The 14,310-nt window shown below is 37.9% G+C and overlaps 1 protein-coding gene across 1 annotated transcript in view; it reads left to right on the forward strand.

The window, feature by feature from the left end:
- Positions 1–14,310, forward strand: part of LOC123530368 (von Willebrand factor D and EGF domain-containing protein-like) — a 67,609-nt gene continuing 53,299 nt past the window's right edge. The window contains exons 1-3 of the mRNA XM_053520862.1: positions 1–36; positions 772–936; positions 1,132–1,214. Coding sequence (XP_053376837.1) covers positions 1–36; positions 772–936; positions 1,132–1,214 — 284 coding nt within the window. The remainder of the gene's footprint in view (positions 37–771; positions 937–1,131; positions 1,215–14,310) is intronic.

Here is a 14,310-nt window from a genome sequence, read left to right on the forward strand (position 1 = left end):
ATGCCAGTGAAAATAGACTCAGATATTACCTTCTTTGTAGGCAGAAGATGCCAGTATAACTTTTTTTTACCAATCGATAGTGCCTATGATAAAATCAATAGATCATTTGCATTGTTGGTAGAGTTAGAAACTAATTTCACGATTATTGTCTGAGTATTATTCTTTACAAATTTCATTTAGAGCCTCCGTTTCCTGCAGAACATATAGTTGTACTCGGCGACAATATCTATGCAGATACTGCCATTTTTATATGGATCTTAAATGCTAATGCCTGTAATGTTGTGTAGCATAATAGTTTTTAAAATAGCTAAAATCTGATGTTAAATCAGTTCTTGCATTATATTACGTAGTATCAAGTACGGGTCACATACTGTAAAGGGGTTTCTGACTTCAAACCACCTGCCCCTCGCTGTTATTGGTGCAGTCGCAGAAGGCTTCCAATAAGAAAGGTTGTCATTTGTATCAAAGTGTCCGCCCATGCCTGAAGCAATGTAGAAAAAGAACCTTAGGTCCTACTCGACCATCAACATTTGGAGAAGTTCTTTTTAGACCGAGGTGGTGTGACCCTAAAACTAACCCAACTAAACAAACAAACATACACATGTTATTAGAATGAAAAATAAATTTCAGAAACGTTTCGATGTACTTAAATCTGATATAATTTCAGACACCGGAAAGAACAGTGCTACATTAAATTTCTAGTAAGGTGTAGTTATTGCTCATATTATGCATTCTCAGTTATAACATATTTAACCATATCAAACTATACAGAGTTTGGTTGAAGATCAAATCTTTAATCCGGATGACGAGCATCAATTTGAAATTCTGACAACTGACCACACGTATAACGACAAGAGTGTGTTTAATCTGAAATTGCAGTTCGGTAATGAGGTATCCCATGGCATATGGAAAAACTATACACTACCAGATATTCAGGTATGAGTTAAATTTGATTTCGCATATTACATTAAAGTTATGTTCTATAAATATTTGTCGTATAGGTTGTAGTATTTGAGTACATCATATTCATATAAGTAATTATGATAATTGGTTTTACAACTTATATTTTATTCCATTCTGTAAAAATTGGTATGTATATAAGGTGTTTGTATCAGGCAAGTTAATTTACAGGTTATTGTGGTCGACAAGTTGGAGTACAAAAACAAGTTCTGCTACTCACATATGGATCCTCATCATAAAACAGCTGATGGGCAGTAAGTTATTCATGTATGTTATTTGAATCCTTTGGCAAAAATTACCGAGTTTGTACTGCATTTCATATTCGAAATATGTTTGCTGATCTATTTATCTGCGACAAATATTTTTCTGAACCTTTGTTAAGAAGTGTTTCGTAAACAAGACACAATTCATATTATATGTGTATTTGACTTATAATACCGAATAGCGGGTTAATTCTTCGGGCAAAATAATCTGCCGTTTTGTCCTAAAATGGGCCTAGTTCATTTCTGCGATCTTCGAGAAAAGCAGGAATTATCTTTTGCGGTTTGCATAAACCGGAAATAAAATTCTGCGCATGGGAAATAGCTACCGCATTTACTACCTCATAATTAACTACTAAAAGTCATATCTAGGTCGAGATCTAGGAAAGAGAAGTTGGAGCAGCTGATTTATATTTAAATATTATTTCTTTTCATTACCGTTCATGATCAGAAATCTGAGTTAAAATAAAAACTCAGTAGGTCTAGTAGCGGTAATTTCTTTGTGAAAGACATTTTCATAAAATGTAACACTGCTTGTAGAAAAAATTATGATATAGCTCTGATAGTGTTCCATCTCCATCGGGAATAGGGTCCTTCTTTTTAAAATGTCGAAAATGCTTATTTTTACTTTTTCCAAATTTGTACTACGTTTGTAAAACTTTTCATAAACCTGGCTTGTTTTGTGATATACACTTGTAAAGATTACACGCCCGAAACGGTAACCACTGATACAATAATAAAAGCAATTAACCACACTCTATACGGTGTAATTAACTTTATGTCCAGCAGAAGAAAAACACTTGAGATAAAGATAATCTGTTTTAAATGTTAATTGTTATGAAATGTCATTGTGATTACATAACATAATTTTATTTCAGTAACTTATACATATATAGTATCTCGTTACATACACACAATTTTATATAATTATTTCATGGTCACGTGATAAACATATACAATGTTTAAGTAAAGAAAAATTATAAAGAAAAGAAACATATAGCAAATTGTAATCACAGTTTGTAAATAGACGTTTACATTTAACAGATGTTGTTCTATTATAACTGCACGACATGATATCATACGTTGTAAATATTTTACAAGTTATACAGTATAATATGACACACTGACAAACTTATTACAAATATCTTATACATACATTTATTTATATTTATAATTGGTCATAATCATCAAGGTTTATTTCTGCGTCAAAAATTCTGCTGATAGTTTAAATATATGCGGAATTTATTTCTGCGTGACAGCCTCGACCCGCAAAATAAGCAGAAATAAAAACCCACAGAATTAACCCGATATTCGGTACATCAGTATAAAGAACCTTTGAAACAACAAATTTAACATATAGACCGATTCACGAAAAAACAATGCGTTTGAAGAATACGTAGAATAATTTTTTTAATAAATGCCAAGCATTAAGCAAAGTTGCTAAACATGAAGACGAAATAGAGTAAACGAAAAGTATTCCTAATGATCTTAACTGTTACAACTCTTGGTTTAAATCGAAACGGTCATGAGAATCAGATTTAATCGTAAAGGTATCCGTAAATCAATGATATATGTTTCCTCGCCCAAAACCGAGAAGATCCTGGATGTATGAAAGATTTTGATTTTAATACGACGAAGCTAGCATTGACGATACAATTGCTTGCTTGCCTACCATCAAAATTTATTTACGCGTGCGGACGATAGACTCTCAACTGCGTTGCCAAGATGGGATAGACTATTGGCAATAACAGAGAAAAAAATTGTTAAGCGCTGAACTGGGAATTTGTTCAAGCATCATCAACACCACGGATAATAAGGGACTCCTCTGCGATATCCCAACAAAAAACCACGATTGCAGTGGCGCTTTAATTAATCTGAACCGTTTATTCGCTTGTCTACACAACCGAACTCAGTAAGATTATAGCCATTTATGTTAGAATTAGACTTCCAAAAATTGCGGCTTTCACAAATACCGAACAATATTCCTTCACGTGGGACCACACGAGAATTGGTTTCTTCCTGCAATTTCGTAGCTTCATGAATACCTACTTCTTCAAGGTCTGTTTTCTCCAGCGAGGCACGCGACAGTTAAGAAAAATCTACAAAACGAAATGTATATGTTTGGAAACATTTTTTTCCAGCTTTGATCGAGATACTCCAAGGATCACGTCATATGATACCAGAGGCAGTACTCACACTACACTTGTGGGATTCCATAGCCTTTGATAATTAAAGACTTGGCAAAGCCGCTTAGCATACTAGATACAAATAAATTGAAGAAAAGAATAATATTTAAACAAAAGAATGAAAAGCTACGCTAGTTCTCTTTAAACATAAATGAATATAAGACGCAAAGGCTTGGGGTTGATTAGTTAATAACCTGTAATCGGAATGAATTCAGCAAGCACTTGTTTGCCAAATTTGACTTTAGGTTTAATCTAGCGGAACTTATTTTTCCGAAGTAACGCATTCAAATAAGGTACTTTAGCATGATTGGTATAAGGATTCAGTAGTCTGTCTCAAGGAAGCAAATAACTTTATCAAATTTGACATAATTTAAATGCATAAAGCTGTAGAGGACATGGCTTTGTCTATATCTTTTAGTGATCAAAAAATCAATGTGACTGAAAAACATTATGCCCCCGAAGGTGGGCATATTAGAATCGCATTTTACGTCCGTCCGTGCGTCAGTGCGTCCGGTTAATTCTTGTCCGGGCTGTTACTCTTTCATCCATCAAGGGATTTTGAAATTACTTGGCATAAATGTTCAACATATTGAGACGACGTGTCTTACGCAAGACCCAGACCTGTAGCTCCAAGGTTAAGGTCATCCTTAGAGGTCAAAGGTTATCATGGTCTGTTTCGTGTCCAGTCATTAACTCATTCATGAAGGGATTTTCAAATAACTTGGCATAAATTTTTACCGTAATGAGACGACGTGTAATGCGCATGATCCAGAACTATAGCTCTAAGGTCAACATCACACTTAGAGGTTAAATATTAACAGGGTCTGTTGCTTGTAAGGTTCACAACTCTGCCATCGATGAAAGGATTTTGAAATTGCTTGGCTTAAATGTTCCCTATAATGAGATGAGGTGTCATGCACAAAACCCAGACCCCTAGCTCCAAGGTCAAGGTCACATTGAAAAGTCAAAGGTTTTTCTTGTCAGGTTCATAACTCGTCACCGTGGTTAAACTTCATGTTAGTTAATGATATCAGAAAATGATATTTATATGGATGTATAATGAATATGAAATGGAATTATAAGAATGAAATATAGGAAAAATAAGAAAAAGCTTGTTAGTAATTCATATAGGATATATACAGACAAATGACCCTGCGACATCCTCCCCCTCTCAGTAAAATGTCGTCCCGACATTTCATAGTCCTCTACAACTATTACATTTGTTTTAGTAATCAACTAAACTACAACATGCTCATAACTTAGGGTCATACAATCTACCAAATTCACGATGTAGTAACATGCAATTTACCAACAGCTATACTGTAAAAGCGCAAAAACTACACTAACGTATATCAATACGAAAATGTAGGCAAATTTATACAAGATATCCACGTCATTGTAAAACGTGGCAATGGGTATTCGTGATAGACTGCAGTTCTATCAAAAATACTCAGTAAAAATAAAATTAAATTCCAGTGTACTTAAACACAATGAAAACACATTCTGATTTTGGATCAGATATTTGTTAAAATAATCAGATAACTGAAGCACTATATTTATTAAGCAACAAATAAATACACTGCACTTTCCTTACTGAATAAAGGATTGTTCACAATCACGTAGACAAGCCGTTTAAAAGAATAAAACCATGATCACATTTACAAGTAGAAAAAAAAAAAAACACTGTTCACTGTTCAAACCCACTGCAGTGTCAACAGTAATGTCGTCAAAAGCACTGTACTGTCAAATATGAAAACACAACTGGTACTAAGTTAGCCAGTCTTTAGACTGCAACCAGGCTGGTTTTTCTCTGAATCGTGTTCCTTTTCTAGGAATAAATTCCTGGGCTTGAGGGTTGAGTCCAGACGTCCTTCTTTGTGGAATGACATATCTAGGTACATCTGACCTAGACTTTGATATGTGAGGCGGAGAAGACACATTGCTGGAGGGAATGGAAACGAGAACATCAGTAGAAGTAGACTGGTTCAAGGGCTCTGTCTGCACAGATGGCCCAACGTTTAACTGGATTTTAGGTTTTGCATCCTCCGTACTTCTTCTAAGCTGTTCGTTTCTTACAGGTAAGCCCATAAATGGAAGCAAAAGGTTTCTGTGAAAGGTCTTTATACCACTTCGGCCATGATCCCTTTTGACCTGAAAAACAGGAATAGAAGCACTTGGTTGAGAAACAACGATATGAACATCTTTATTTCACCTGTCCGCCAACTTATGCTTACCCTTAAGCCCAACATCCTAGTTAAAACTCTCCTTATCTCCTGGCTGTATCTTTGCGTCCCTAACCCTCAAGTCATATCGACGTTTGTGACGCTTGGACTGCCGTCTAGCCTCTCTGTTGGCAACCTTGTAAGCGAAGTTGAGCCGCCTCCTGAGATTGGAGACATACTCTAAATGGCTTTTCTTGGACTGAGAAGAATCGGGCTCAATTCCGAGAAAGGCGTCAATAGAAAGCCTAGGGTGTATCCCAAACATTAGGAAATGAGGAGTAAGTCATGTTGTCTCGTGTCTAGTTGAGTTATAGGCATGGACTAAAGTGGGAATACGAGATTTCCAGTTCTTCTTCTGGTCTGCTTCCAGGGTTCCTAGCATATTCATAAGCGTCTGGTTGAAACGTGCAGCCATACCATTTCCTTGTGGGTGATAAGGAGTTGTGCGAGACTTGTCAATTTTGGCAATCTTACACAGCTCCTCGATCACTGCTCCTTCAAAATTCCGACCCTGGTCGCTATGCAAGCGTGCTGGAAATCCATAATGGCAGATAAAATGTCCCAAAAGGACATTTGGCTGTAGTACGGGCAGTCTGATTCTTCGAGGGTACGGCTTGAGCAAAACGGGTGAAATGGTCAGTGATGAACAGTACATTTTCATACCCGCCCGCGGACATTTCTAAAGACATAAAAAATTCATACAAACGAGTTCGAATGGATAAGAAGATTCCACAGGAACTAAACCAGCAGAAACTTTACCTGGTGTCTTCCAACAAATACAACGAGGACAATTTCTAACACGTAATTCAGCAAACTGTTCCAAACCTGGCCAAAAGAACAGAGATTTTAAAAGGCTACAAGTTCTTTCACGACCCTGATGACCAGCGTCATCATGTAGGCCTGTGAAAGCGTCTTCACGGAAAACCTCTGAAAGTACAAGTTGGTTCACTGAATGACCAGAAACAACACCTTTGCGAAAAAAGAATGTGATCCCTAACAAATAGATTTGGCCATTTTCTGAAAAACTGTCTGACAAGAGGATCCTCTAGAGAACAAAGACGTCTGGTGAGTTTGCGACCTGTCTGAACCAACTCAATCACACGTGCTAGGGTGGTGTCTTTACTCTGCTCTAAAGCCCAACGGATGTCACTGAGATGTGTGTCAAACGGTTCATCTCCATCTGCATCAGCATGCTCAAGTATCCGAGAAAATGAATAACATTCAAAAAGAGGGAATTCCTGAGGGGAAACTAAAGTCCCGAGGCAAAGTGCCTTAACAACATCAGAAAATATGACAGTAGAGGATTCAGCAGAAGACGGTAACCGTAAAAGAATATCAGCAACAACATTGGAATTACCACTCCTATAGCTAATTTCAAAATTAAAATTTGCTAAAAAAGCTAACCAACGGTAGGAAGTTGCATCTAGTTAAGCACTAGACAGAACATAAGTCAATGGGTTATTATCCGTACGGACTTTGAAAGAATTGCCATAAAGATAATCCTTGAATTTATCTGTGACAGCCCATTTGAGTGCTAAAAACTCAAGCTTGTGGGCGGGATAATTCCGTTCATTCGGTCTTAACCAACGACTGGTAAAAGCAATAACTCTCTTCTTGCCTTCCTGAACCTGGTATAAATACAGCGCTAAGCCAACACCACTGGCATCAACAATGTGCAGAAATGGCTTGCTTAAATCAGCATAAGCTAGGATGGGAGGAGTACTAAGGCGTTCAAGAAGATAATCAAAGTCTGACTGCTGCTCAGGACCCCAACTCAAAGATGTCGGTTTCTTCTTGGAAGTATTGGCTTTATTTGTAGGATGGCCAACTAGCAAGTCATTCAAAGGCTTGGCTAGTTGAGAAAATCCCTCGATATACCTCCTGTAATATCCAGAAAATCCTACAAAGCTCCTTAATTCCTTGATGGACTTCGGAACAGGCCAATTCTTCAAAACAGCTATCTTCTCTGGGTCCGTCTCTACTCCCTTTCGCTGACAATATGGCCTAAATACTTGACACTGGTACGGAAAAATTCGCACTTGGATCCTTTGAGTTTGAGGTCAGCCTTTTTCAAACGCTGAAAAACTGGTGTAAGACGCTGGAAGTGTTCCTCTTTGGACTTTGAAAATACAATCACATCGTAAAGATAAATGAGACATTCTGTAAGGTTCAGACCTCCCATAGCACCCTCCATCAGACGCTGAAACGTGGCGGGGGCGTTGGTTAGTCCGAATCCCGTGCGATTGCACTCAAAGAATCCAAGAGGCCCGACCGAGAATGCTGTCTTGTACTTGTCAGCTTCCCTCATGGCAACTTGCCAGTATCCTGATCTCAAGTCGAGTTTGGAGAAATACTTTGCACCAGCTAAGCTGTCAATGGTCTCCTCAATCCTGGAAAGGTCATAGGCGTCCTTACTCGTCTGAAAATTCAAGCGGCGATAATCTATGCAGAATCTCAAAGATTCGTCCTTTTTCCGTACAAGAACAACATTAGATGAAAACGGACTTTTAGATTCCCTGACAGCACCAGCTTCTAGCATGTCCTTAAGATGTTCTCGGACCTCTTCATACTTTCCAGGAGGGGTATGTCGATACTGTTCCTTGAAAGGAGTGGCGTCTGTGCGCTCAATACCATGCTCTACTATATTGGTGCATCTAAGATCTGTTGGACCTGATGAAAAAATATGCTTCCAACTAGAGAAAAAATCCCTGGCCTTACTATGCTCATCCCCCTTAAGAACATCTGTGGGAACAGGAATACCTAAGTCTTCAAGTGACTTGTCTGCATTATGGGACTTCGCTGCAGAACCTTCAAAGGGGTCAATTCTTCTAACAACATCAACATCTTGCAAATAACAAAGAAGAGAATTAGGATTAATAACCACAGGGTGTGCAGACATGTTACATATTCTGTCAGGAAACAAGAACTGGCATCTCTCCGACATTATGAACTTTGCCCATAACAGTACGAGTCTCAAAAGGTGGAATTGGTATGTTGGTATCTCTTAAACATCTGACAGGAAGACAATGTACAGAAGATAAAAATATCACACCATTCCACTGGAACCTGACTACTAGGTGCTGAAGTTTTGAAGAAATTCAAAACATTAGTACCTACAAACACAGGATCTGAAGAAGAAGTAGTAGTATCCTTGAATATCAAGATTGGAACAGAAACAGGATCTATGTCAACCTTTGGTATACCAATGTCTACAATGACATAGCCAATGTAAGGAACAGAAGAACCATTAGCACTAGAAATATCTAAACTAAAATCTGTAAGACTGCGAAGTTCTGGCTTGGGATCTAGTGAAGAATAAAATGATTCAGAAATAGAAGAAACCATACTTCCAGAGTCAAGCAGTCCTTTACAAGAAGTGTCATTAATGAGAACTTCTAATTCATTGACATGTCCTGTCAAAGGTGTAAGTTTGAACCTGTATATATAGGATGACATTCACTTGGCCCTACTGGGAAGGTCCCTTCTAGTTTCAAGGCTTGTCTTTGGCCCCATCTTTCTTATCAGCCTTCAGATGAGCCTCTTTAGGAGATCCTTCTCCTTTATTCTTATCACCCCATCTATTTCTGTCATGGTAACCACTCTGGTAGTTCCTGAATTTCTTCAGATTCTGAAGCTCCTTCTCCACAGTTCCCACTCTTGTGTTCAACTGCTTAGGCTGCACTGAAGAATCTGGAGGCTTCTGGGGTTCAGGAGGCTTCATCTGAGGTGGAGCTGGTTCTTGCTTGACAACAGGAGGTGATACTAAAGAGCCCTTCTTACTAACTTGCAAATCCTGCTCCATATGTCCATATGATGGCACAGCCAGTCCACCATAATATAGAAATAAATAGAAAATAAGCTTTGAAATTTACATACACTGGCTGAGTTCTCTAAATCAATATCACTCTACTACAATCCTGATTTGTATATGAAATTCAGTTCAAAATCAATCCCTTTTGGCCCACCTAGTACACTATTCTTTCACTATGATTTTCTGAATATTCCTTCCATGAAGAAAACTATTTTCAACAAGGTCAACAACTATAGTTACCAGTTAAATAAACAACACACCTAAATTTTCTATGTATTTATTTATTTCACAAATTCAAACACCACAGAATACTTTTCCTTTTACAGTACTTCACCAGCAACTTTCAGTAAAATTCTCTCTTCAGTAGCTTTACACTGGAAAAATATCTTCCATAAAAGTACGCATCAACTTTCTTGGAAGCAGCACTTATTTTACTAAGTATCAAACAAGATCTACCTTCAAGCTACCCTAAAATTTCACTTGATCAACTTGAATCGGCTTCAAGTTTAATGTTTCGTTCTGTATACCGTACTTTTAACTGTATTACTTGTCACAAAATGTCACTCAAATATATTGTAAGCAGTACTTGCTTGAACAAGATCAACTTCCATGTTACACTTCAAAATAATCTGTACTTGCTATTATTCAAAACTCTTTCTCAATATATTTTAAATTCAAACTGAAATATTTTCAGCTCAAATTTAAGTTTACACTCTACAGCACAACTGTTGGCGAAATCATTTGTAACTCAAAGTGAAATTTGCACTAATCACCACCAAACATGCAAAGCTTTACACTAACACTACAATTACAGAATTCTAGCTGTTACTGACTACAATTGCCATATGCCATACCCAGAGTCACAGGGTTGATCAAATACTGTATAAACCTAGTACAGTCACACCTGTCTATAAACACCATCCTTGGGAGAGCCAAAATGTGGCCTTTATTGGTAAGCGGTCTTTATTCACAGGTTGAAATACACTGTAAATATTCAAATGGAAAACAAAACATGTGGTCTTTGGAGCCAGGTGGTCTTAGGTTTGACTGTACTATTTTAAAGAATTTGACAGACCGCTTTTTTCCAAGTTAACCAGACATGATGGATACTAACAAACTGGGCTGATTTCAAGCTGGCTATATGAACTGAATATTGGGTATTGATAATAATTAAGACTTCTGATACTATATGGGCGTGATATTGGAATATTTATGGTAATGAATGTTATGTTAGTCTCACCAACACTAAACTGTCTGTGAATCTAAATGCTGAGCTGTGATTCTGTTACTCAGTGACTGTGACAGCACAACCAGGTACTACAGAGGTACTGTATACACAAATCATTCTGAAAAAAAAAACTGTATGATATGATGAAAAAATTCACATTACCAGAGCAAATAAACCTTACAATTTCTCTATCAATAGACAAGACCTAAGTGAATGACACTGGTAAATGAAATAAATACTGTACTATATAAGACACTTTCTTGAACACTGTTGAAAGAAAAAATGTCAAAATTATATGTCAGCTTTCACTTTTGGCGTTTCCAAAGTCTATAATCCTACGACGATTAACTCCTGTTATAATGAATGTCAACAAAAATTACTGAAGCGCGCATAAGAGAAGATGATATCCATGGATGAATGTATATTTCAGATGAATTAAAAATGTAAACAAAACACACGGCCATGATACAAGTACTTAGGGAATCCCGTTAAAGCGTGCAGTTATCCAGTGACGTATGCACGATTGTGGTCCACCAATTACGGCGTATCCATTGGCTGATACTGGGGTGTCCCTCTGACGTCATGAGTAGGTACGAAAAAATATCGACCATTCGTCCACAAATCTGTCGCCCAAAAGTCACACTGGCCACCTATTTGTCACCCTTCATGTAAAATGATACGGGCTAACGTGTGTTCTCTTCTGGGATTTCTGTGGACTGGAAGACACACGCAGACAGAAAATGTAATATTTTACCAAGACAGACAAAGATTCAAGTCTTCATTTCAAAATCTATTCTGGTGCATTCATTTCATGACAATTAAAAAATTACAACGAAATGAATCAAAATTAATGATGAATGAGAAAATGAGGAATGATCATATTTCAACACAACATGTAAATAATTTACCTGAAAGACACACGCAGACAGCAAATGTAATATTTTACCAAGACAGACAAAGATTCAAGTCTTCACTTCAAAATCTATTCTGGCTGTGCGCATGCGTGACGGAAATTGGCGGTGATATCAATACATTCAAATTGAGGCACGTCATCGTGGCTAAACTACATGTTACTTAATGATATCAGAAAATGATATTTATGTGAATGTATAATGAATATGAAATGGAATTATAGGAATGAAATATAGGAAAAATGAGAAAAAGCTTGATAGTAATTCATATAGGATATATACAGACAAATGACTCTCCAACATTTATTTGATCACTTTTCGCATTTCATGTAAATTTAATGACGTTGCCTGACATTGTATTCATTTATCAGTTTTTACGCGTTTTATACTATAATAGCGTTTGCGCATGACTTTGTTCATTTCGTGTTATAACATCTGCATAAAATCGAGGGCTCGGGCGCCATCCTATCCCGATGGATTCTGCAGATGTTATAACATGAAAAAGCATGCGTTATCCCTTCATAGGGTGAGGGCAGATTTACAGATCGCGAGGTCGTGAGTCCAATCCCCGGCAAAAGCATACGTGCTGTGACTATTTGATAAAAACAGTGTGTCTGAAATTATTTGTCTTCTATCTTTAATTCATCGGGGAAAGTTTGCAGGGAACAGGTTTGTACTGGTACATACGGTGTTCCGTTAGGGCCAGCGCCTGCTCCCTATGAACGCGAATCGCGAATGTATGACGGTACTATGACGAAGCGCGACAGTACGATGGTAACAACACGACAGTGCGACGGCGAAGCGCGACAGTGTCAGAATAATTTGTATATCTTATATATTGATAACGTAACACATAAGCACAGATAGTGCTTGACTCTCTTTTCATGTTGTCTTTGCTAACATTTTTGTTGAATTGCTGTATATAATAGAATTTGGGCAATTTGTGGCTAATTTGGGTTCATTTTTATGTTGTGGCTGAGTACCAGCTTCACACATTATGTCATATACAAAAGTTAAAGGGAACCAGATATTTGATAGAGCAAGTACTCGTTGTAAAACGTTATTTTTAAATTTGGACCAATCAGAAACACGTTCTAAAAATAGCACGTCTGCTGGGATATAAATAGGAAGATGGATGACAGAGAGGTTGAAGAAGACACATCGAGAATTCAACTAATAATTAATCCCAGTACCTTGATAAGGAGACTATTGCAGTTACCCTGTCAGGGCGGATAAATTATTAAAAAGAAGACGTTTGAAGTTCATAGACTAAAAAAGAGTTGCAGAATTTCAACAAGATTTCGAGCTATAGGGCCAGCGCATAGAAGTTTTACCTTAAGGGTAGTTGAATACTATAGACGATAGGAGATATAGGCTGAGCATCGGGAAGCTGAGACAGAGACCCAGAGTTTTATAATCTACTGAGATAGTAGGAGAGTTCCAGCTTATAGACGGTTCAGCATTATTGGCGAAGTACAGCCAAGGCATCGGGGATATACCTATATGGTAGATGAATGCTACAGGTGATAGCATATAAGCGCTGAGCATCCAGGAGTCAGGGCAATCATATAGAGTTTGAGAGGACAGAGGCCGAGCATCAATGCGATAGGACTCGTATGTTGTTGATTCAAAGACGTTGTTTGACGGGAACTTCAACAAAAAGACCAGTCAAGTATAGAGTCTCCAGCCTATAGGAGTTTGAGCTAATCATTTTTAATTGAAGATTGTTAGTTGGAAACATTTAGTGATTTACCTGATCCCTGAAATTGTCTAGCTCATAATAGAAATCATTTACGAATCATTGGTACACGAATCATTTAGGCAAGGTGACCAGAGGAAAATTCTATATATGAGATATTTGGTCTCACCAGCTCTACGTTTTAACAAAGGACAGTCTACATCGTTTGTCAGCTAGTCTAAGACAAAGTCACCTTAGCGATTGGATCCAAACCATTGTTCAAGATACTTTAGGCATAGGCACTTCCCGGGGTCATATCACTAGTATCCTGACAGACAGTACGATGGCGAAGCACGACAGTACGATGGTGAAAGTCCGTCGTACTGTCGCGCTTCGTCATCGTACTGTCGCGCTTCGCCATCGAACTGTCGCGCTTCACCTTTCGTAGTGTAGGGCTTTGCCATCGCAGTGACGCGCTTCACCATTGTAGTGTCACCATAGTACTATCGCGCTTCGTCATCGTACTGTCGCGCTTCACCATCGCACTGTCGCGCTCCACCATCGTAGTGTCATCATCGTACTATCGCGCTTCGCCATCGTACTGTCGCGCTTCACCATCGTACTGTCGTGCTTCGCCATCGCACTGTCGTGCTTCACCATCGTAGTGTCACCATCGTACTGTCACGCTTCGCCATCGTACTGTCGCACTTCAGCAACTTCTGTGTACTTATGGTCCGACTTTAATGTATAGACTTTTACGGCCAGACGGAGGGACGTGCTTTGGATTTACTAAGTAATAATCTTGTTTAACATAAATCTACATTTTTATCCGATACGTTTCTTTAACAATTTAGGGTAAGCGGTAAAAAGACAGGGTCGGTCGAGTAAAAACAAACAATTGTATTCTAAACCTAATTAACACTTTTGCGTAAAATTTACACGAAAATTGTTTAAGCAAAATTTATACAGCACTGTATTTTATTAGTTTTAGCTGACAATATATACTTTTAACGTTTCGTGGCTTGAAATATATGAGCTGATTAAACAACATTTT

This window comes from Mercenaria mercenaria, chromosome 13 (genome assembly GCF_021730395.1).
Source record: "Mercenaria mercenaria strain notata chromosome 13, MADL_Memer_1, whole genome shotgun sequence".
Classification (NCBI taxonomy): Eukaryota; Metazoa; Mollusca; class Bivalvia; order Venerida; family Veneridae; genus Mercenaria; species Mercenaria mercenaria.